Genomic DNA, 21,113 nt, shown 5'->3' on the forward strand with positions numbered 1-21,113 from the left:
GCACATGGACCATGGACATCGCCTGCCTTCGTGCCCTTGGGGACAATGTGGAGACAGTGACATCGGAGCACATGGACAATGGACATCGCCTGCCTTTGTGCCCAGAAGGGACATGGGGACACTGCCTGCTCTTCGTGCCATGAGGGGACAGTGGCATTGGGGCACATGGACCATGGACATCGCCTGCCTTCGTGCCCAGAAGGGACATTGGGACAGTGGCACCGGGATGTGGGACACTGTCCTGGCACCACCCATCTTTGTGCCCTAGGGGACATGGGGACAGTGGCACTGGGACACTTGGACAATGGACATCACCCACTCTTGGTGCCCAGAAGGGACATGGTGACATTGCCCTGGCACTGCTGGGGACACTGCCTGCTCTTCGTGCCCTGAAGGGACACGGGGACAATGGGACACCGCCGCTCTCCGTGCCCTGAGGGGACATGGGGACAGCAGCACTGGCATGTGGGGACAGTGGGACACTGCCCTGGTGGCACACGGGACCAGCGGTGACAAAGCCACCACCCATTCCTTGTGCCCTGAAGGGACATGGGGACAGTGGGACACCCTGTGGGGGACACGGGGACAGTGGGACACAGTGCCATCGTGCCAGGGGACACGGGGACAGTGCCATGGGCAGGACGTGGTGCCACCATGCCAGGGGAATTGGGGACAGTGGGACACCCTGTGGGGGACACAGGGGACATTGCCATGGGCAGGACACAGTGCCACCATGCCAGGGGACACAGGGACAGTGGGACACCCTGCCAGGTGACACGGGGGACACAGGGACTGTGGCACGGGCATGGGGACATGGTGACACAGCTGGGGACAGAGGGACAGTGCCACAGCCAGGGGACACAGTGCCACCCAGCTGGGGACACTTTGGGACACCCAGACAGGGACAGAGCCAGGACATGGTGCCACCAGGCTTGGTGACACACAGGACAGAGTGACACTGAGCTGATGTCCCCAAACCCCCCCCGGTGCCACCCCGGTGTCCCTCGCTGTCCCCTGGCAGTGCCACCAGCAGGGCTGTAAATAGGGGAGGGGGGAGGTGACATTGGGGACCTTCAGGGGGACAGGAGGTGACAAAAAACCCTCAGGGGGACAGGAGGTGACACTGGGGACCCTCAGGGGGACAGGAGGTGACAAAACCCCTCTGTGAATAAAGTTGTGTTTTTGGGGCACCTGAGAGTCGTTTTTTGGGGAGGAGGAGGAGAATTTGGGGGAAAAACCCAAAATTTGGGGATTTCGGGGTGAGAAAAAAGGGTCTGAAAAGAGGGGGAGGGGATTTGGGGAATCCCGAAATTGGGGAGGGGTCGGGAGGACCCCAAAATTGGGGGAAAAAACCCCAAAATAGGGAGAAAAAACCCCAAAATTGAGAGGGAAAACCCAAAATTGGGGGAAATGACCCCAAAATTGGGGGAAAAGACCCCAAAATGGGGAGAAAAAACCCCAAAACTGGGGGAAATGACCCCAAAATGGGGAGAAAAAACCCCAAAACTGGGGGAAATGACCCCAAAATCGAAAGGGAAATCCCAAAACTGGGGGAAATTACCCCAAAATTGAATGGGAAACCCCAAAATTAGGGGAAAAGACCCCAAAATTGGGAGAAAAAACCCCAAAACTGGGAGAAAAGACCCCAAAATTGAACGGGAAACCCAAAATTGAAAGAGAAAACCAAAATTGAGGGGAGGGGGCTTGAGGGACCCCAAAATCAGGGAAAAGGACCCCAAATTCTGCCCCCTAAAAGCCCCAGACCCCCAAAAAAGCCCCCAGACCCCAAATTTCAACCCCAAAAAAGCCCCCAGACCCCAAATTACCCCCCAAAAAAGCCCCCAGACCCGAAATTTTCCCCAAAAAGCCCCCAGACCCATTCGTAGCCACCTCTCCTTTATTCCAGGGATGTACAAAACGGGGATTTTGGGGAGGGGGCTGCACCCCCTGAGCATCCCAGGGGGTATTTTGGGGAGGGGGATTCACCCCAAACCTCACAGCATATTTTGGGGAGGGGGCTGCACCCCCAGAGCTTTCAGGCTATTTTGGGGAGGGGGCTGCACCCGAAAAAGGCCCCTGGGGTATTTTGGGGAGGGGGCTTCACCCCAAAAAGCCCCACAGGATATTCTGGGGAAGGGGCTAGGCCTTGGCCCCCAGGCTAATTTGGGGAGGGGGCTGCACCCCCAGAGACCCCCCGGGGTAATTTGGGGAGGGGGCTACACCCCAAAAAGCCCTCAGGATATTTTGGGGAGGGGGCTGCACCCCAAAACCCCCCCAGAATATTTTGGGGAGGGGGCTTCACCCCAAAACCCCCCCGGGGTAATTTGGGGAGGGGTCTGCACCCCAAACCTCCCAGGGCTGTTTTGGGGAGGGGGCTGCACCCCAAAAAACCTTCCAGGATAATTTGGGGAGGGGGCTGCACCCCAGAACCCCCCCCCCAGAATATTTTGGGGAGGGGTCTGCACCCCAGAGCATCCCAGCATATTTTGGGGAGGGGTCTGCACCCCAAAACCCCCCCAGGGATATTTTGGGGAGGGGGCTACACCCCAAAAAGCCCTCAGGATATTTTGGGGAGGGGGCTGCACCCCAAAAAACCTTCCAGGATAATTTGGGGAGGGGGCTGCACCCCAGAGCATCCCAGCATATTTTGAGGAGGGGGCTGCACCCCAACACCCCCCTGGGCTAATTTGGGGAGGGGGCTACACCCCAAAAAACCTTCCAGGATAACTTGGGGAGGGGGCTGCACCCCAAGAACCCCCTCAGGCTAATTTGGGGAGGGGTCTAGGCCTTGGCCCCCTGGGTTAATTTGGGGAGGGGGCTGCACCCCAGAACCCCCCCGGGGTAATTTGGGGAGGGGTCTAGGCCTTGGCCCCCCGGGTTAATTTGGAGGGGGCAGGCCTTCCCCGGGGGTATTTTGGGGAGGGGGCTGCACCCCAGAATCCCCCCTGGGTTAATTTGGGGAGGGGGCTGCACCCCAGAACCCCCCCAGGGGTAATTTGGGGAGGGGTCTAGGCCTTGGCCCCCTGGGTTAATTTGGGGAGGGGGCTGCACCCCAGAACCCCCCCGGGGTAATTTGGGGAGGGGTCTAGGCCTTGGCCCCCCGGGTTAATTTGGGGAGGGGGCTAGGCCTTGGCCCCCGGGGGTATTTTGGGGAGGGGGCTGCACCCCAGAATCCCCCCTGGGTTAATTTGGGGAGGGGGCTGCACCCCAGAACCCCCCCAGGGGTAATTTGGGGAGGGGTCTAGGCCTTGGCCCCCTGGGTTAATTTGGGGAGGGGTCTAGGCCTTGGCCCCCCCAGGGTATTTTGGGGAGGGGTCTAGGCCTTGGCCCCCCCCGCCGGGACCCCCTGAGTCGCCGTGAGCTGCTGAAGCTTCTGAGTCATCATCTCCAGGACAGCTGGGGAAAGGGAAAGGGGGAGTTACCCTACAGCCCCCAGACCCAAATCAGAACCCCAAAGAGCCCCCAGACCCAAATCAGAACCCCAAAAACAACCCCAGAGCCAAATTAAAATCCCAAAGAGCCCCCAGACCCAAATCAGAACCCCTAAAGCCCCCAGAGCCAAATTAAAATCCCCAAAAGCCCCCAAGACCCCAAATTACAACTCCTAAAAGCCCCCAGACCCAAATTATAACCCCAGAAAGCCCCCAGACTCAAAATACCCCTCCAAAAAGCCCCCAGACCCAAATCAGAACCCCAAAAAAGCCCCAGAGCCAAATTATAACCCCAGAAAGCCCCCAGACCCAAATTAGAACCCTTAAAGCCCCCAGGTGCAAATTAAAATCCCAAAAAGCCCCCAGACCCAAAATTACAACCCCTGAAGCCCCCAGACCCAAAATTAGAACCCCAAAAAGCCCCTGAATTCCACAAAAAAGCCACCAGATTACAACCCACAAAAGCCCCCAGACCCCAAATTTCAACCCCAAAGAGCCCCCAGACCCCAAATTACAACCCCTAAAACCCCCAGACCCAAATCAGAACCCCTAAAGCCCCCAGACCCAAAATTATAACCCCAAAAAACCCCAGACCCCAAATTCCCCCCTGAAAAGACCCCAAATTAAAATCCCAAAAAGCCCCCAGACCCAAATCAGAACCCAAAAAAAACTCCAGACCCAAATTAAAATCCCCAAAAAAACCCGAGCCAAATGAGAATCCCAAAGAGCCCCCAGACCCAAATTAAAATCCCAAGGAGCCCCCAGACCCAAATCAGAACCCCTGAAGCCCCCAGACCCAAATTAAAATCCCAAAAAAAAACCCCAGAGCCAAATTAGAACCCCAGAAAGCCCCCAGACCCAAAATTACCCCCAAAGACTCCAAATTCCCTGAAAAGACCCCAAATTACAACCCCAAAAAGCCCCCAGACTCAAATTAAAAGCCCCCAGACCCAAAATTTCAACCCCCAAAAGCCCCCAGACCCAAATTATAACCCCAAAAAGCCCTCAAGACCCCAAAAGACCTCAAATTCCTCCCCCAAAAGCCCCCAGACCCAAATTACAACCCCAAAAGCCCCCAGACCTGAAATTCCCCCAAAGACCCCAAATTCCCCTGAAAAGATTCCCAAATTACAGCCCCCAAAAGCCCCCAGACCCAAATTAAAATCCCAAAAAACCCCAGACCCAAATTATAACCCCAAAAGCCCCAGAGCCAAAATTATAACCCCAAAAGCCCTCAAGACCCCAAATTCCCCCAAAAAGAGCCTTAAAAGCCCCCAGACCCCAAATTTCAACCCAAAAAGACCCCAAATTCCCCCTGAAAAGACCCCAAATTACAACCCCAAAAAGCCCCCAAATTAGAACCCCAAGAAGCCCCAAGACCCCAAATTCCCCAAAAGAGCCCCCAGACCCAAATGAGAACCCTAAAAAACCCTGAATTCCCCAAAAGCCCCCAATTACAACCCCCAAAGCCCCCAGACCCAAATCACAACCCCAAAAAGACCCCGAATTCCCCCAAAAACACCCCAAATCACAACCCAAAAAGCCCCCAGACCCAAAATTTCAACCCCCCAAAAAACCCCCAGACCCAAATCACAACCCAAAAGCCCCCAGACCCAAAAATCCAAAAGCCCCCAGACCCAAATTAAAATCCCAGAAAGCCCCCAGACCCCAAATTCACCCCAAAAAGCCCCCAGACCCAAATTATAACCCCAAAAAGCCCCCAAGACCCCAATCCCCCCAAAACCCCTAAAAGCCCCCAGACCCCAAATCTCCCCCAAAAAGACCCCAAATTCCCCAGAAAAGCCCCCAGACCCAAAATCACAACCCCAAAAAGACCCCAAATTCCCCGAAAAGACCCCAAAACACCAAACTACCCCCAAGAAAACTTCAAATTCTCCCCGAAAAAGATCCCAAATTCCCCAAAAACCCCAAAAGACCCCAAATTACAACCCCAAAAAGCCCCCAGACCCAAAATTCTTCCCCCAAAAAGCCCCCAGACCCAAAATCACAACCCAAAAAGACCCTAAATTCCCCCTGGAAAGACCCCAAAACCCCAAACTACCCCCAAGAAGACTTCAAATTCCCCCCGAAAAAGATCCCAAATTCCCCAAAAAACCCCAAAAAGACCCCAAATTACCCCCAAAAAGCTTCCAGGACCCCAAATTACAACCCCAAAAAGCCCCCAGACCCCAAATTCTTCCCCCAAAAAGCCCCCAGACCCAAATTAAAATCCCAAAAAGCCCCCAGACCCCGAATTTCAACCCCCAAAAGCCCCCAAACCCGAAATTTCAACACCAAAAGCCCCCAGACCCAAAATTAAAATCCCAAAAAGCCCTCAAGGCCCCAAATTACCTCCAAAACCCCAAATTCCCCCCCAAAAAGCCCCCAGACCCCAAATTACAACCCCAAAAAGCCCCCAAACCCCAAATTACAACCCCAAAAAGCCCCCAGACCCCAAATTCTTCCCCCAAAAAGCCCCCAGACCCCAAATTACAATTTGGGATCCTGAATTGGGGAGGGGGCAGGGAGACCCTAAAATGGAGAGGGGTTGGGAGGGGAATGGGGTCAGGGGGATCCCAAATTTGGGGGGTTTGGGGGGTTTGGGGGTATTTTAGGGGGTCTGGGGGCTGTTTTGGGGCTCTGGGGACCCCAAATTTGGGGAGGAGGCAAAGGGAGGATCCCAAAACCAGGGAGGGACCAAAAATCTGGGTTGAAATCAGGGAATTTCCCCCAAATTTGGGGCAATTTGGGACATCTGGGGGTATTTTGGGGTGTTTTGGCAGTTTTGTTTGGGACTGTTTGGCGGGCTATTTTAAAGGTATTTTTGAGTATTTTTGGAAGTATTTTAAGCTATTTTGGGATATTTAGGGGGATGTTTAGTGTATCTAGGAAATTTCGAAATATTTTGGAGTATTTTGGGATGTTTTGGGATATTTTGGGGTATTTTGAGTTGTTTCGGGATATTTTAGGGTATTTTGGGGATGTTTAGGTGTATTTTGGGATGTTTTGGGGTATTTTTGGGCTGTTTTGGGTCTGTTTTGGGATATTTAGGGGTATTTTGGGGGTATTTTAGGGTATTTTGGGATATTTTGGGGCGGTTTTGGGACATTTTAGGGTATTTTGGGATGTTTTAGGATGTTTTGGGGTCCCACCCTGCTTCATGGCGTGTTTCTCCTGCAGAGCTGGTTGGATTTTCTCCATCTGACGAGTGAGAAATTCGATTTTCCGCTTGAAAAAGGCACGAGCGTCGTCTGCAGACTGGGGAGAGAAACAGGGAAATTGGGGGGAAATGGGGAAAAATGGGGAAAAATGGGGAAAAATGGGGAAATTGGGGAAAATGGGGAAAATAATGGGAATAATGGGGAAAATGTGGGAAAAAAAAGGGAAAATGGGAAAATTGGGAAAGGAAATGGGGAGAAATTGGGAAAATGGGGAAAATGGGGAAAAATGGGGGAAAATTGGGGGAAAAACAGGGGAAATTGGGGAGAAATTGGGGGAAAAATGGGGAGAAATTGGGTGGGAATGAGGGAAAATAGGAAAAAATGGGATGGGAATGGGGAAAATTGGGGTGGGGAAAATAGAGGGGAAAATGGGGGAAAATGGAAAAAGGAGGAAAAGGAAGAAATGGGGAAAAATGGAAATGGGGAGAAATTTGGGGAAAATAGGGAAAAATGGGAAATTGGGTGGGAATGGGAAAATTGAAAAAATAAGAAAAATGAAAAATGGGAAAAATGGGGAAATTGGGAGAAATTGGGAAAATGGGGGAAATGGGGTGGGAATGAGGAAAATAGGAAAAATGGGATGGGAATGGGGAAAATTGGGGGAATGGGGAGAAAATTGAAAAATGGGGAGAAATTGGGGGAAAAAGGAGAGAAATGGGGTGGGAATGAGGGAAAATAGGAAAAATGGGAAAAATGGGAAAATTGGGGAAAATGAGGAAATAGGGGAAAATGGGGGAAATGGGGAAAAATGGAAATGGGGAAAATGGGGAGAATTGTGGAAAATGGGGTGGGAATGAAAATGGGGAAAATGGGAAGAAATGGGGAAAAATGAGGAAATTGGGAAAATTGGGGAAAATGAGGAAATTGGGGAAAATGGGGAAAAATAAGAAAAATGGGATTTGGGGAAAATGGAGAAAAATTGGGAAAAAATGGGGAAAATGGGGAAATTGGGGAAAATGGGAAAAATGAGGAAAATGGGAAAATTGGGGAGAAATTGGGGGAAAAAGGAGAGAAATGGGGTGGGAATGAGGGAAAATAGGAAAAAATAGGGGGAAAATGGGATGGGAATGGGGAAAATCGGGGAAAATGGGGAGAAAATGGGGGAAAATTGGGAAAAAATGGGGAAAATGGGGAGAAAATGGGGGAAAATTGGGAAAAATGGGGTGGGAAAAGTTGGAAAATGGGGTGGGAATGAGGGAAAACAGGAAAAAATGGGGAAAATGGGGTGGGAAAGGTAGAAAATGGGGAAAAATTGGGGGAAATGGGGGAAAAAGAGGAAAAAATGGGGAGGGAATGAGGGAAAATGGGGAAAAATGGGGTGGGAAAGGTAGAAAATGGAGGAAAATTGAGCAAAAATGGGGAGAAATGCAGAGAAATTGGGGGAAAATGGGAAAATGGAAAGAAATGGGGTGGGAATGGGGGAAAATAGGAAAAAATGGGGAAAAAATGGGATGGGAATGGGGAAAATGGGGAGAAAATGGGGAAATTGGGGAAAAATGGGAAAATTGGGGAAAAATGGGAAAAACTAATAAAATTGGGGAAAAATGGGAAAATTGGGGAAAATTGGGAAAAATTGGGAAAAATTGGGAAAAATTGGGAAAAATGGGGAAAAATGGGGAAAATGGGGAAAATGGGGGAAAATGGGGAAAATGGGAATAAACTAAAAATTGAGAAAAATTAATTAAAAAATGGGGAAAAATTGGGAAAAATGGGAAAAATGAGGAAATTGGGAAATTGGGGAAAAATGGGGAAAAAGGGGGAAATGGGAGGGAATGGGGAAAATGGGGGAAAAGTAGGAAAAATTGGGTGGGAATGGAGGAAAATTGGGGAAAAAATAAGAAAAATGGGGGAAAATGGGGTGGGAATGGGGAAAATTATGGGAAAATGGGGAAAATGGGGAAGAATGGAAATGGGGTAGAATGAGGAAAATTGGAAAAAATGGGGAAAATGGGAGAAATGGGAGAAAAATGGGGAAATTGGGGTGGGAAGGGAGAAAAAGGGGGGAAATTGGGGAAAAATGGAGTGGGAAAAGTGGGAATGGCAAAAAATGGGGGGAAATGAGGGAAAATGGGGTGGGAAAGGCAGAAAATGGGGAAAAATGGGGTGGGAAAGGCAAAAAATGGGGAAAATTAGTGGGAAATGGGGGAAAAATGGGGAAAAGGGTGGGAAATGGGGAATTGGGATGGGAAATCAGAGGGAAATGAGGGGAAATGGGGGAGAAATGGGATGGGAAATGGGGAGGAAATAGGATGGGAAATGAGGAATTGGGATGGGAAAATGGGATTTGAAATGGGAAATGGGGTGGGAAATTTGAGGGAATTGGGATGGGAAAAGGGAAAATGGGATGGGAAATGGAGGAGAAATGGGGAGGAAATGGGATGGGAAATGGGGAATTGGGATGGAGAAATGGGGTGGAAAAATAGGATGGAGAAATGGGGTGGAAAATGGGAAATTGGGATGGGAAACCAGAGGGAAATAAAGGGGAAATGGGGGAGAAATTGGATGGGAAATGGGGAAATGGGGTGGGAAATGGGGTGGGAAATGGGATGGGAAATTTGAGGAAATTGGGATGGGAAAAGGGAAAATGGGGTGGGAAATGGGGGAGAAATGGGGAGGAAATAGGGTGGGAAATGGGATTGGAAATGGGGGAGAAATTGGATGGGAAATGGGGAGGAAATAGGATGGGAAATAGGGTGGGAAATGGGATGGGAAATCAGAGAGAAATAAAGGGGAAATGGGAGGGAATTGGGATGGGAAATGGGATGGAGAAATGGGGTGGAAAATGGGAAATTGGGGTGGGAAATTGGAGGGAATTGGGATGGGAAATGGGGGAGAAATGGGGTGGGAAATGGGGAATTGGGATGGGAAACCAGAGGGAAATGAGGGGAAATTGGATGGGAAATGGGGAGGAAATAGGATGGGAAATAGGGAATTGGGATGGGAAATGGGATGGGAAATGGGATGGGAAATTTGAGGGAATTGGGATGGGAAAAGGGAAAATGGGGTGGGAAATGGGGGAGAAATGGGGAGGAAATAGGGTGGGAAATGAGATGGGAAATGGGGTAGAAAATGGGAAATTGGGATGGGAAATCGGAGGGAAATGAGGGGGAAATGGGGGAAAAATGGGTTGGGAAAAGGAAAAAAATGGGGAAAATTAGTGGGAAATGGGATGGGAAATGGGGTGGGAAATGGGGAATTGGGATGGGAAATCAGAGGGAAATAAAGGGGAAATGGGAGGGAATTGGGATTGGAAATGGGATGGAAAATGGGGTGGAAAATGGGGAATTGGGGTGGGAAATTGGAGGGAATTGGGATGGGAAATGGGGGAGAAATGGGGAGGAAATGGGATGGGAAATGGGGAATTGGGATGGGAAATAAGGAATTGGGATGGAAAAATGGGATTTGAAATGGGAAATGGGATGGGAAATTTGAGGAAATTGGGATAGGAAAAGGGAAAATGGGGTGGGAAATGGGGGAGAAATGGGGAGGAAATAGGGTAGGAAATGGGAAATTGGGATGGAAAAATGGGGTGGAAAAATAAGATGGAGAAATGGGGTGGAAAATGGGAAATTGGGATGGGAAACCAGAGGGAAATGAGGGGAAATTGGAAAAAAAAAAAAAAGGGAATTGGGATGGGAAATGGGATGGAGAAATGGGATGAGAAATGGGATAGAAAATGGAAAATTGGGATGGGAAATCAGAGAAAAATGAGGGGAAAATTGAGGGAAATGGGGGAAAAATGAGATTCCAAACCCTCTATGCTTCCCCCAAACCCCCTTAAGAACCCCAAACCCCCTCAGGACCCCCAAAATCCCCCAAATTTCCCACCTTCTCCACGTAGTATCCGGTGCCAACGTCCACCAGCACAGTCTGCACGTCCTGCAGCTTCCCAGGAACATACATCTGGGGTTGGGTCACGGAAATTTGGGGGGCTGAGCCCAGCCAGGGGGGCTGGGGGATTTTGGGGGGATTTGGGGGATTTTTGGGGGGATTTTGGGTGATGTTTGTGGGATTTTGGGTGATTTTGGGATGATTTTCAGTGATTGGGAGGGTTTTGGGGGGGTTTGGGTGGGATTTTGGAGAGATTTGGGGGGCATTTGGGTGATTTTTGGGGGGATTTTGAGTGATGTTTGTGGGATTTTGGGGTGATTTCGGGGAGACTTGGGGTGATTTTGCGCAGTTTTGGGGTGATTTTCAGGAGATTTTGGGGAGATTTGCGGGGATTTTGGGGAGATTTGGGATGATTTTCAGTGATTTTGGGAGGTTTTGGTGTGATTTCGGGCAGATTTGGGGTGATTTGGGGAGATTTTGGGGGGCATTTGGCTGATTTTGGGGGAGATTTTGGGTGATGTTTGTGGGATTTTGGGGTGATTTAGGGTGATTTTGGGATGATTTTTGGGGTTTGGGGGGATTTTGGGGAGATTTGGGGTGATTTGGGGAGATTTGGGGTGATTTTGGGGTGATTTGGGGTGATTTTGGGGTGATTTTGGGGAGATTTAGGGAGATTTGGGGTGATTTTGGGGTGATTTTGGGGGATTTAGGGCAGTTTTGGGGTGATTTTTGGGGAGTTTTGGGTGATTTTGGGGAGACTTGGGTGATTTTTGGGGGATTTTGGGTGATGTGGGATTTTGGGGTGATTTTGGGGAGATTTGGGGAGAATTTGGGGTGATTTGGGGAGATTTTGGGCTATTTTGGGGTGGTTTTCAGGAGATTTTGGGGAGATTTGGGGTGATTTTGTGGGAAATTTGGAGGGATTTTGGGTGATTTTGCAGGATTTTGGGGAGATTTGGGATGATTTGGGAGATTTGGAGGGATTTTGGGTGATTTTGAGGTGATTTGGGGAGAATTTGGGGTGACTTGGGGAGATTTTGAGCAGTTTTGGGGTGATTTTCAGTGATTTTGGGAGGTTTTGGGGTGATTTTGGGGAGATTTGGGGAGATTTTTGGGGGGATTTGGGGGGATTTTGGGTGGTTTTGGGGCAGTTTTGGGGTGATTTTGGGGAGTTTTGGGTGAGTTTGTGGAGATTTAGAGGGATTTTGGGTGATTTTGAGGGCTATTGGGTGATATTGGGATGATTTTTGGTGATTCTGGGTTGATTTGGGGTGATTTTGGAGAGATTTGGGAGGATTTTGGGGGGATTTGGGGGCATTTTGGGAGACTTAGGGTGGATTTTGCGTGATTTTGGGGAGAATTATGTGGATTTTGGGGTGATTTTGTGGGATTTTGGGGAGATTTGGGATGATTTTTTGTGATTTTGGGAGGTTTTGGGGTGATTTTGGGCAAATTTGATGTGATTTTGGGGAGATTTTGAGGTGATTTTAGGGAGATTTGGGGTGATTTTCAGAAGATTTTGGGGAGAATTGTGTGGATTTTGGGTGATTTTGCGGCATTTTGGGGAGATTTGGGATGATTTTCAGTGATTTTGGGGTGATTTTTGGGAGATTTTGGGGTGATTTTAGGGGGATTTTGGGTGATTTTGGGGAGATTTGGAGGGATTTGGGAGATTTGGGATGATTTTCAGTGATTTTGGGGGACTTTGGGTGATTTTGGGTAATTTTGGGATGATCTTTGGTGGTTTTGGGGAGATTTGGGAGATTCTGAGGGATATGGGGAGATCTTGGGATTTTGGATGATTTTGGGTGGATTTGGGGAGATTTAGGGGTGGATTTTGGGAGATTTTGGGGGATTTTGGGCAGTTTGGGGGTGATTTTGAGGGGATTTGGGGTGATTTTGGGGAGATTTGGTTGATTTTGGGTGATTTTGGGGGTATTTTGAGGAGATTTGGGATGATTTTGGTTGATTTTGAGGACAGCAAAAGGATACAGAGCTGGTCAAAGGCACCAGGAGATCTTTCCCTGTGGAAAAATGGGGATTTAGGGGAGCTGGAAACCCCAAAAAACCCCAAAAAACCCCAAAAAACCCCAAAAAACCCCCAAACATGCCCCAGGATCACCCCTGATTTTGGGATTTTCCCTCCCAGGCCTTTGGGGATTTTTTTTCCCACTTAAATTTGGGATTTCCTGCTCAGGATTTGGGAACCTTCCTGATTTTGGAGAGGATTTTGGGGTGGATTTGAGGTCCTCCCACAGATTTTGGGTTTTCCCCCAGATTTTGGGGAGGATTTGGGATTTCTCCTGGATTTTTGGGGTGGATTTGGGGCAGATTTGGGGTAGATTTCAGTTCCCCCTAGATTTTGGGGTGGATTTGGGGAATCCCCCGGATTTTGGGGAGAATTTTGGGGTGAATTTACGGTGGATTTGGGGACTCCTCCCAGATTTTGGGGTGGATTTGGGATGAATTTAGGATGATTTTGGGGCAGATTTGGGGTGATTTCGGGGTGAATTTAGGGTGAATTTAGGGACTCCTCCCATATTTTGGGGTGGATTTGGGTTCCTCCTGATTTTGGAGCAGATTTGGGATGAATTTTCGGGGTGATTTTGAGATGATTTTGGAGCAGATTTGGGGTGGATTTGGGGACTCCTCCCAGCTTTTGGGGTGGATTTCGGTTCCCCCTGATTTTGGGGTGAATTTGGGATGGATTTGGGGCAGATTTGGGGTGAATTTAGGGTAGATTTTGGGTTCTCTCCAGATTTTTGGGGTGGATTTAGGGTGGATTTGGGGTCTCACTCAGATTTTGGGCTGAATTTCGGTTCCCCTTGGATTTTGGGGTGGATTTGGGCTGAATTTGGGGTGAATTTAGGGTGGATTTGGGGTCTCCTCCCAGATTTTGGGGCAGATTTCGGTTCCCCCTGATTTTGGGGTCAGATTTGGGATGAATTTAGGATGATTTTGGGGCAGATTTGGGATGAATTTTGGGGTGATTTTGGGGTGAATTTAGGGGCTCCTCCCAGCTTTTGGGGTGGATTTCTGTTCCCCCTGATTTTGGGGCAGATTTGGGATGAATTTGGGGTGATTTTGGGGCAGATTTGGGGTGGATTTAGGGTGGATTTTGGGTTTCTCCCCAGATTTTGGGGTGGATTTGGGGTCTCCTCCCAGCTTTTGGGGTGGATTTCGGTTCCCCCTGATTTTGGGGTGAATTTGGGATGGATTTGGGGCAGATTTGGGGTGAATTTAGGGTGGATTTTGGGTTCTCCCCAGATTTTTGGGGTGGATTTAGGGTGGATTTGGGGTCTCACTCAGATTTTGGGCTGAATTTTGGTTCCCCTTGGATTTTGGGGTGGATTTGGGGTGATTTTGGGGTCAATTTGGGGTGGATTTCAGTTCCCCCTTGATTTTGGGGCAGATTTGGGCTGAATTTGGGGTGAAATTAGGGTGGATTTGGGGACTCCTCCCAGATTTTGGGGCAGATTTCGGTTCCCCCAGGATTTTGGGATGGATTTGGGCTGAATTTAGGATGATTTTGGGGCAGATTTGGGATGAATTTTGGGGTGATTTTGGGGTGGATTTGGGGGCTCCTCCCAGATTTTGGGGTGGATTTGGGATGAATTTTTGGGGTGATTTTGGGGTGATTTTGGGGCAGATTTGGGGTGGATTTAGGGTGGATTTTGGGTTTCTCCCCAGATTTTGGGGTGGATTTGGGGTCTCCTCCCAGATTTTGGGGTGGATTTGGGTTCCCCCTGATTTTGGGGCAGATTTGGGCTGAATTTAGGATGATTTTGGGGCAGATTTGGGATGAATTTGGGGTGATTTTGGGGCAGATTTGGGGTGGATTTGGGGTGAATTTAGGGTGGATTTTGGGTTCTCCCCAGATTTTGGGGCGGATTTCAGTTCCCCCAGGATTTGGGGTGAATTTGGGGTGATTTTGGGGTGAATTTGGGATGATTTTAGGATGAATTTGGTCTGTCTCACCCTCGTTTCCCTTGTTGAGCACATTCAGACACTCCTTGGCCTCCAGGAACTTGGTTTGCACCACCTTGAGCTGAGCCAGCGACGAGGAGAGGAACTCCACCTCCTGGGATTTGGGGTTTGGGGACCCAAAATTGGGAATTTGGGGTCAGAAATGGGAGGGAAACCCCCAAAATTGGGAATTTGGGGTTGGAATTGGGGTCAGGACCCCCAAAAATTGGGAATTTGGGGAGGGGGAAAGGGGATTTGAGAGGTCGGGACCCCAAAAATTGGGAATTTGGGGTCAGAATTGGGGAGAGACCCCAAAAATTGGGAATTTGGGGTTGGGATTGGGGTGAGAAACCCCCAAAATTGGGAATTTGGGGAGGGAGAAAGGGGATTTGGGAGGGTCAAGACCCCAAAAATTGGGAATTTGGGGTCAGAAATTGGGGGAAAACCCCAAAATTGGGAATTTGGGGAAGGGAAAAGGGGATTGGGGGGGAGAGACCCCCAAAATTGGGAATTTGGGGTTGGAATTGGGGTCAGGACACCCAAAAATTGGGAATTTGGGATTGGGGACCCCCAAAATTGGGAATGTGGGGTTGGGATTGGGGGAGAGAGACCCCCAAAATTGGGACTCTGGGGAGGGGGAAAGGGGATTTGGGGGGGTCAAGACCCCAAAATTGGGAATTTGGGGTAAGAACTGGAGGGAGAGACCCCAAAATTGGGAATTTGGGGTTAGGGATGGGACTGGGGACCCCCAAAAGTGGGAATTCAGGGTTGGAATTGGGGGGAAACCCCCAGAATTGGGAATTTGGGGAGGGGGAAAGGGGATTTGGGGGGTCAGGACCCCAAAAAATTGGGAATTTGGGGTCGGGAATGGGGGTCAAGACCCCCAAAATTGGGAATTTGGACCGGGAATGACCCCAAAGGCATGAGGAGCAAAGCTGAGCTTTTTGGGGGTCCCGAAATTGGGGAGGGGTCCTGACCTTTGCCCAGAAAGTGACCCCAGAGCCCCTCAGGACCTTCTTTTGATCCCCTAAGACCCCCAGAGACTGTCCTGAGACCCCCAGAGCCCCTCAGGATCCCCAATCCCCCCTCAGGACCCCCTTTTGATCCCCTGAGACCCTCAGAAACCCCTCAGGATTGCTCTTTTTATCTTCTGAAACCACCTGAAATCCCCAAACCCCCCTCAGGACCCCCCTGAGACCCCCAAACCCCCTCAGGACCTCCTGAGACCCCTGAGACCCCCAGATCTCCTTCTGCCCCCTCAGACCCCAAACCCCCTCAGACCCTCCTGAGACCCCCCAAACCCCCTCAGGACCCCTCCCTGAGACCCCCAAACCCCCTCAGGATTGCTCTTTCTGTCCCCTGAGACCCCCAAGACCCCCTCAGGACCCTCCTGAGCCCCCAGACCCCTCAAGACCCTCCCCAGCCCAGCGACCCCCTCAGGACCCCAAACTCCTGAGACCCCCAGACCCCTCAGGCTGCTCTTTTGATCCCCAGAGACCCCCAAGACCCCCAGACCCTCCCCAGAACCCCCTGGACCCTGAGACCCCCAATCCCCTCAGACCCCCTTGACCCTCTAAAACCCCAGAGACCCCCAGAACCCCTCAGGACCCTCCCCAGCCCCAAGACCCCCTCAGGACCTCCTGAGACCCCCAGACACCCCCAGAAACCCCCAGAAACCCCTCGAGACCCTCCACTGATCCCCAGAGACCCCAGCCCCACCTCAGACCCCCTCAGGACCCTCCCGAGCCCCCCAACCCGGACCCCTCAGGACCCCCTCAGGACCCTCCCAAATCCCTCAGCCCCAAACCCTCAGGACCCCCTCAGGACCCTCCTGAGACTCCCTGAGACCCCCAGAACCCCTCAGGAGCCTCCCCAGGCTCAGGACCCCCTCAGGACCCTCCTGAGACCCCCAGAAACCCCTCAGGATTGCTCTTTTGATCCCCTGAGACCCCCAGAGCCCCTCACGACCCTCACCAGCCCCAGAACCCCCTCAGGATCCCCCTGAGACCCCCAGATCTCCTCAAGACCCCCTCAGGACCCTCTTTAAATCTCCTGAGACCCCCAGAAACCCCTCAGGACCCTCCCCAGGTCCGGGACCCCCTCAGGACTCTCCCTGGAGACCCCCAGGCTGCCCCCAGCCCCAGAACCCCTCGAGACCCTCCACTGATCCCCTGAGACCCCCAGACCCCCTCAGGAACCCTGAGACCCCAAACCCCTCAAGACCCCCTCAGGACCCCGCTTTGATCCCTGAGACCCCAGGTCCCCCTCAGCCCCCAAACCCCTTCAGGAACTTCCCCAAATCCCTCAGCCCTGGGACCCCTCAGGATCCCCTCAAGACCCCCATTTGCTCCCCTGAGACCCCAGAACCCCTCAGGACCCCCTCAGGCCCTTCCTGAGGCTCCTCCCAACCCCGGAACCCCCTCAGGACCTTTCTTTAATCCCCTGAGACCCCCAGATTGCCCTCACGACCCTTCCCAGCCCCAGATCCCCTCAGCACCCCCTCGAGACCCTCTCCAGCCCCGGGATCCCCTCAGCACCCCCTCACGACCCTTCCCAGCCCCGGGATCCCCTCAGCACCCCCTCACGACCCTTCCCAGCCCCAGTTCCCCCTCAGGACCCTCCCCAAATCCCCTCAGCCCCAGACTCCCCACAGGACCCTCTCAGCCCTCTCAGCCGCTCCATCCCCGCTCCCCCCGGCACCCCTCACTCCCCCCAGCGCCCCTCAGCGCCTGGCCGAGCCGCCCGGAGCCGCTGACCTGCTCCAGCTGTCCCTTGAGCAGCTCCAGCTGCGGCAGCCCCAGCTCCCCCACGCTCACCGCCTGCGCCATCTTGGAGCGCCCCGCCCAGCGTGACAGCGCCCCCTGCCGGCGCGGAGGACCCGGCTGGGAGACACTGCTGGGAGCGGCGACAGCGCCGCCTGGCGGATGGGAGGACTTAGCTGGGAAGACACTGCTTGTACCGGTGACAGCGCCGCCTAGCGGCTGGGAGGACTCGGCTGGAGGACCTCGCTGGTACCGGTGACGGCGCCGCCTAGCGGATGGGAGGACTAGGGGGGTTCTATTGCCCCCCAACCCCAAAAAAAGGGGATTTTTATTGCCCCCAACCCCAAAAAAAGGGGATTTGTAATGAATAAAAGAGGATTTCTAATAAATAAAGAGGATTTCTAATGGATAAAAGGGGATTTCTAATGGATAAAAGGGATTTCTAATGGATAAAAGGGGATTTCTAATGGATAAAAGGGGATTTCTAATGGATAAAAGGGATTTCTAATGGATAAAAGGGATTTCTATTGCCACCAACCCCAATAAAAGAGAATTCCTAATAAATAAAAGGAGGTTCTATTGCCCCCCACCCCAAAAAAAAGGGGATTTTTATTGTCCCCAACCGGATAAAAGAGGATTTTTAATAAATAAAAGAGGATTTCTAATGAATAAAAGAGAATTTCTAATAAATAAAAGGGGATTTCTAATGAATAAAAAGGGATTTCCAATAAATAAAAGAGGATTTCTCATAAATAAAAGAGAATTTCTAATAAATAAAAGAGAATTTCTAATAAATAAAAGGATTTCTAATAAATAAAAGGGGATTTCTAATAAATAAAAGAGCATTTCTAATAAATAAAAGGATTTCTAATAAAGAAAAGAATTTCTAATAAATAAAAGAATTTCTAATAAATAAAAGAATTTCTAATAAATAAAAGAGAATTTCTAATAAATAAAAGAGAATTTCTAATAAATAGAGAATTTCTAATAAATAAAAGAGGATTTCTAATAAATAAAAGAGAATTTCTAATAAATAAAAGGATTTCTAATAAATATAAGAGAATTTCTAATAAATAAAAGAGGATTTCTAATAAATAAAAGAGAATTTCTAATAAAGAAAACAATTTCTAATAAATAAAAGAGGATTTCTAATGGATAAAAGGGGATTTTTATTGCCCCCCACCCTAATAAAAGGGGATTTCTGTTGCCCCAACCCAATAAAAGAGGATTTCTAACAAATAAAAGGGAATTTCTAATAAATAAAAAGGGATTTCTAATAAATAAAGAATTTCTAACAAATAAAAGAATTTAATAAATAAAAGAATTTCTAATAAATAAAAGAGAATTTCAATAAATAAAAGAGAATTTCTAATAAATAAAAAGAGAATTTCTAATAAATAAAAGAGGATTTCTAATAAATAAGAGAATTTCTAATAAATAAAAGAATTTCTAATAAATAAAAAGAGAATTTTTAATAAATAAAAGAGGATTTCTAATAAATAAAAGAATTTCTAATAAATAAAAGAATTTCTAATAAATAAAAGAGAATTTCTAATAAATAAAAGAATTTCTAATGAATAAAAGAGAATTTCTAATAAATAAAGGAATTTCTAATAAATAAAAGAGGATTTCTAATAAATAATAGAGAATTTCTAATGAATAAAAGAGAATTTCTAATAAATAAAAGAGAATTTCTAATAAATAAAAGAATTTCTAATAAATAAAAGAGAATTTCTAATAAATAAGAATTTCTAATAAATAAAAGGATTTCTAATAAATAAAAGAATTTCTAATAAATAAAAGAATTTCTAATAAATAAAAAGAGGATTTCTAATAAATAAAAGAGAATTTCTAATAAATAAAAGGATTTCTAATAAATAAAAGAGGATTTCTAATAAATAAAATAATTTCTAATGAATAAAGGGGATTTTTATTGCCCCCACCCCAATAAAAAGGGATTTTTATTGCTCCCAACTCAATAAAAGAGGATTTTTAATAAACAAAAGAGAATTTCTAATGAATAAAATAATTTCTAATAAATAAAAGAGAATTTCTAATAAAGAAAAGAATTTCTAATAAATAAAAGAATTTCTAATAAACAAAAGAGGATTTCTAATAAATAAAAATAGATTTTTAATAAATAAAAGAGGATTTCTAATGAATAAAAAGGGGATTTCTAATAAATAAAAGAATTTCTAACAAATAAAAGAATTTCTAATAAATAAAAGAATTTCTAATAAATAAAAGAGAATTTCTAATAAATAAAAGGATTTCTAATAAATAAAAGGGGATTTTTATTGCCCCCACCCCAATAAAAAGGGATTTTTATTGCTCCCAACTCAATAAAAGAGGATTTCTAATAAATAAAAGAGAATTTCTAATAAATAAAAGAGGATTTCTAATGAATAAAAGGGGATTTTTAATAAATAAAAGGGGATTTTTATTGCCCCAACCCCACAAAAAGGATCCCAAATCCCCCTTTTGGGGTCCAGAGACACTCGGGGGGCTCAGGGTTTGAAAAGCGAAGTTTTATTGTGTAAAAGAAGCAAATAAAAAGCAAAGAATTCATTAAAATTAAGGAAATAATTAAAATTAAGGGAAATAATTAAAATTCAGATAATTACAAACACCCCAAATCGTCACAGGGGAATGGAGACCCCAAAATAATGGGGAACCCTAAAGGGACCCCAAAGGGATGGGGAAACCCCAAAAGTAATAGGGGAACCCCAAAGGGGACAACAGGGACCCCAAAAGGACCCCGAAGGTGACAAAAGGGGACAAATGGACCCCAAAGGGGACAACAGGGACCCCAAAAGGACCCCAAAATGGACCCTGAAAGGACCCCAAATGGACCCCAAAGGGGACAAATGGACCCCAAAAGGACCCCAAAAGGTGACAAAAGGACCCCAAATGGACCCCAAGAGGACCCCAAAGGACCCCAGAAGGACCCCAAAAGGTGACAAAAGGACCCCAAAAGGACCCCAAAAGGGGACAAAAGGGCCCCAAAGGGACCCCAAAGGTGACAAAAGGACCCCACAGGGGACAAATGGACCCCAAAAGGTGACAATTGGACCCCAAAAGGACCCCAAAAGGGACAAATGGACCCCAAAGGGGACAAATGGACCCCAAAGGGGACAAATGGACCCCAAAAGGTGACAAATGGACCCCAAGAGGAACCCAAAAGGTGACAAAAGGACCCCAAAAGGTGACAAAAGGACCCCAAAAGGACCCCAAAAGGTGACAAAAGGACCCCAAATGGACCCCAAAGGGGACAAATGGACCCCAAAAGGACCCCAAAGGGGACAAAAGGACCCCAAAGGGGACAAATGGACCCCAAAGGGACCCCAAAGGGGACAAATGGACCCCAAAAGGACCCCAAAAGGACCCCAAATGCTCACCCCAGGGCAGGCTGTGGGCAATGTGAAACCCCAAAGGTGACAGGGAGACCCCAAAGGTGACAAAAGGACCCCAAATTCTCCCTCCAGATAATGGGGAGACCCCAAAAGTAACAGGGAGACCCCAAACCTTCACCCCAAGAGAGTCTGTGGGCAATGGGGAAACCCCAAAAGCGCCAAGGAGACCCCAAAGGTGACAAAAGGACCTCAAATCCTCCTCCCAGACAACAGGGAGACCCCAAAAGCACCAAGGAGACCCCAAAGGTGCCAAGCAGACCCCAAAAATGACCAGGGAGACCCCAAAGATGACAAAGGGAACCCCAAACCTTCATCCTAGACAATGGGGGAGACCCCAGAAATGACCAGGGAGACCCCAAAGGTGACCAAAAGCACCAGGGGAGACCCCAAAAGTGACAATGGGGACCCCAAATCTTCACCTCAGACAACAGGGAGACCCCAAAAGCGACAATAGGAGACCCCAAAGGTGCCAAGGGAGACCCCAAAAAT

General features: G+C 48.5%; 1 protein-coding gene across 5 annotated transcripts; it reads right to left on the reverse strand.

The window, feature by feature from the left end:
* Positions 1-1,879: 1,879 nt before the first annotated feature.
* PFDN5 (prefoldin subunit 5) lies at positions 1,880-17,308 on the reverse strand. Of its 5 annotated transcripts, none has more exons than XM_085041253.1 (9): positions 17,206-17,308; positions 14,462-14,564; positions 12,476-12,507; positions 10,481-10,555; positions 6,584-6,689; positions 3,317-3,396; positions 2,395-2,416; positions 1,987-2,276; positions 1,880-1,947 (listed from the first exon to the last, which is right to left on the reverse strand). In XM_085041253.1, exons 1-6 carry the CDS (start codon positions 17,275-17,277, stop codon positions 3,317-3,319), a joined length of 468 nt encoding a protein of 155 aa, XP_084897379.1. In that variant the 5' UTR covers positions 17,278-17,308; the 3' UTR covers positions 1,880-1,947; positions 1,987-2,276; positions 2,395-2,416. The 5 variants fall into 5 exon arrangements, with proteins under 5 accessions (XP_084897379.1, XP_084897380.1, XP_084897381.1 ...); XM_085041254.1 differs by having other exon boundaries at positions 1,987-2,233; positions 2,392-2,416; XM_085041255.1 differs by lacking the exon at positions 2,395-2,416 and adding an exon at positions 2,505-2,579 and having other exon boundaries at positions 1,987-2,216.
* Between the last annotated feature and the right edge of the window lie 3,805 nt (positions 17,309-21,113).

The sequence above is a fragment of the Lichenostomus cassidix genome, chromosome 29, assembly GCF_008360975.1.
Source record: "Lichenostomus cassidix isolate B80296 chromosome 29, HeHo_3.0, whole genome shotgun sequence".
Classification (NCBI taxonomy): Eukaryota; Metazoa; Chordata; class Aves; order Passeriformes; family Meliphagidae; genus Lichenostomus; species Lichenostomus cassidix.